Genomic DNA, 3,094 nt, shown 5'->3' on the forward strand with positions numbered 1-3,094 from the left:
TATATTTATAAATCAAATTATGGACAATAAATGTTATATTTCTAGTCCTTCTAGAAATTATATGAGGAAGAACGCAATTGTTTTTTAATTTTAACACAATCACTAGAAAATTAATATAATTTCTCCCATATGACTTCATGAAATGTATACAGAGTAATAATACAGTATAGCAGACAACTGTAGAGCTTATTGGATGGCCAACATCTTTTGCACACCCTTTCTAATTTGGTGAATTTCCTACACAATGAGACCTGGCTCCCTAGTCGGGGAGCAGACATTGGCTTTGCCAGCCTCCCTTGCAATATATAATCCAGGTTCCACTAATCAGAAAGAGCCACATCAAACTTTGCTCAGTAGAGACAAACAAGAAGAAGAATAAATATACTTCGGGTGAGGGGGGCAGGGAAGAAAACATCCTGCTTTCAAGGGCTGCTGAAATAGAAATCCTGAAACCTAGTGCCCAGCATTCTCATGTGACTTATGGAGTTTCTGTACAGTGGTGGTAGCTATGGGAGGATCATTCCTGGTGGAGTCTTATGGTAGGGCCTGGATTTCTTCTTGACTATAGGCTCTAAGCCTGACTCTCTAGATATCCTTGAGATAGTATGAACTGGCTAATTTCCTAAAGTAAATTCCTTTTCTTTTTCAATCACTTAAAAAGGATTCTGTTGTTTGCAACTAGTGTTACCATAAACAAAAACAACCACAAAAAGAAAACTTACTACATTTTGTGATATTCAGCTATAGTAAACATAAACATTTGATCCAGAACATGACTGTGGACAAATTTATTTTAGCAGACATAAAATCAAACTGCTACCACACAACCAAGCTATCCCCAAAGCATGGCTAATTTAAAAAACACATCATAGAATTCAAACATCTTGATAGCAACTTGTACATACCATCTTTATCATCAGTGTCTTGAGGCTTTGATTTTAAGGTGAAGATCTTCCGTAGCTTACAGTTAGCTGAGACAACAATTCCATCCAATGACTGGAAAACTGCCCCCTTGAATATTTCACCGGTGAATGCTACCAAGTCAATGCATAGATTGCACCACTAAAATAGAAAGATGTAAAGAAGAGTAAGTACCTTCCACAATCACATAAGTGTATAAACCATCTCTATTTTGGAAGTCTAGAGAGTTGAGGCAGTTATCCAGATCAATGGCCCCAAACTAATTTTTCCTGCTAGGCAAATCTATTTGTTTTGTCTTAAATTTTCTTAAAAATTAACTTGATTCTTCTAAAGAAATCACTATAATCTAAACTATATACTGGTCATCTGATTATAGAGTTCCCATCATGAGACCAGGCTATGACAACTTTGGTAAATAACTCTGTATCTGTAGGCAGTATGCCTTAGGGAAGGTAATTGCAGGTGCGTTAGACCACTTACATCTTGAAAATCAGGGATAAGTAGCCAATTGTTCCTTCAAGGGGACTAATTTGATCACAATTAGCCACTTATTTTGTTAAAAAAAAGTCATGGATGAAATTAGAAGCTTGGTTTAAATTGTGGCCAGCACTATCTACTTATAACCAATTAACCTATTGTACAGAAATAGATTCTTCTAAAGAATTTGTAATTATGTCTGGTATTTGCCAGTTTTTAAAGCACTCTTACAGGGACTAATTTCTGCCCATTAAACAATTAGACCCCCTCAATACTTCATCAAATGAATTTTCTAAATGGTCTGAGTTAAAGAAAGGGAAAAAATAATCATTTAGCAAGAAATTAAGACATATTTAAGACCGTAGAACAAAAGCAGACAAAAGAATCTTCAAAATTAAAATAAAATAGCATTAAAATTATATGTGCTTCTTTTAAAATATCAGGCTCTTCTATTATTTTTTCAGAAGCAAAGTTTATATAAGGTCCATTAGGTAATTTTTTACTAAAGGCAAAACTTTTTTATCTAGAAATGTTGATTTTAACATGGAGGCGAACCTGAGGTTGTTTCCATAGTAGAACAGCAAAAGACATAGCAATAAATTATTGATTAAATACATGGAAGATTATTTTCTGTGTAGATACCTCAACAGTAAAATTATATTTCCAGGCTATGGAGATGCTCTAGTCTTTTGTGAAGGGAGCCTGGCATTAGCAAAGGTAGCAGTAGGACTGAATGTTAGCTAATAATGAGATGGGATTGATGGTAGAATAGTGAGCAGTGGGGAGGAGTAGGAAGTAGTAGGGATGGCCAGTGAGGCCAGGTTCTAGGGTGGCTGGAAGAGCAAGATTCAAGAGAGTAAAGCATCCCTGTGATTCTTGAAAGAAGAATGTGCAAAAGCAGAGCATTGGGAAGTTTGGACTAACCCTGAGGCAGGAATAATTTGGGGTGGAAGAGAGTATTGATGGGGGGCAGGGTGCAAGGCTGAGGCAGAATAGAGAGCACCAAGGCACAGAAAGACTAGTTTGGTCACCGTCAGTCATCTAAGCACAAAATGAGGGGGGCTAGCTAGAAAGGCTGACTCAGGAAGTGGAATATAAGGGCCAAATCCAGTACATATGCCACATAGGGTGAAGCACCATTTTATGGTTCCTATTCTTAAAAGACTTAACACCAGGCCCCACTCCCAACCATTCAGCTGGTTCATCCCTCAGTAAACCCATTCACCCATTCTTCCCTACACTTGCTAAGCACTGGCAGGTGTTAGACACTGGGCTTGGCTCCAAGGATACAGAGAGGAATAAGCTAGTCCTTCCAGTCAGGGAAGGGAGGCAGACATGGTGCATCTACTTAATACAGTTACTACACAGAGGTCTCATGGTGGGGCATGGGCAGGTTTAGTAAAGCCTTCTTTGAAAAAAATTTTAAAAATTTTATCATGGTATTATATGCAAATGTAAGCCAAACAGTGCCAAAAGTTTCATACAAAATACAGTTAATTTGTCATTTCTCCTCTCATATGATCATACTGCCAACTCATTTCTTCTCTCTGTATTTTTAAGTAATATCTCTTGATTCATCAATTTTAGATAGTATCTACTGACTTTCTATCATGGTAGATAAGACTTTCAGCTAATGTACATAACCCTATTTCCCCCACTTCACCCTCCCTGGATAATTATCTTTCATTTACTCTCT

The 3,094-nt window shown here is 37.2% G+C and overlaps 1 protein-coding gene across 1 annotated transcript in view; it reads right to left on the minus strand.

Moving 5' to 3' along the window:
- The window catches only part of LOC105814772 (chromosome unknown open reading frame, human C3orf67), a 331,823-nt gene that overhangs the window by 155,460 nt on the left and 173,269 nt on the right, over nucleotides 1-3,094 (minus strand). The window contains exon 6 of the mRNA XM_012649895.1: nucleotides 906-1,062. Within this exon, the coding sequence (XP_012505349.1) occupies nucleotides 906-1,062 (157 nt within the window). The remainder of the gene's footprint in view (nucleotides 1-905; nucleotides 1,063-3,094) is intronic.

Source organism: Propithecus coquereli, unplaced genomic scaffold, assembly GCF_000956105.1.
Source record: "Propithecus coquereli isolate 6110/MARCELLA unplaced genomic scaffold, Pcoq_1.0 Scaffold1, whole genome shotgun sequence".
In the NCBI taxonomy this organism is placed as follows: Eukaryota; Metazoa; Chordata; class Mammalia; order Primates; family Indriidae; genus Propithecus; species Propithecus coquereli.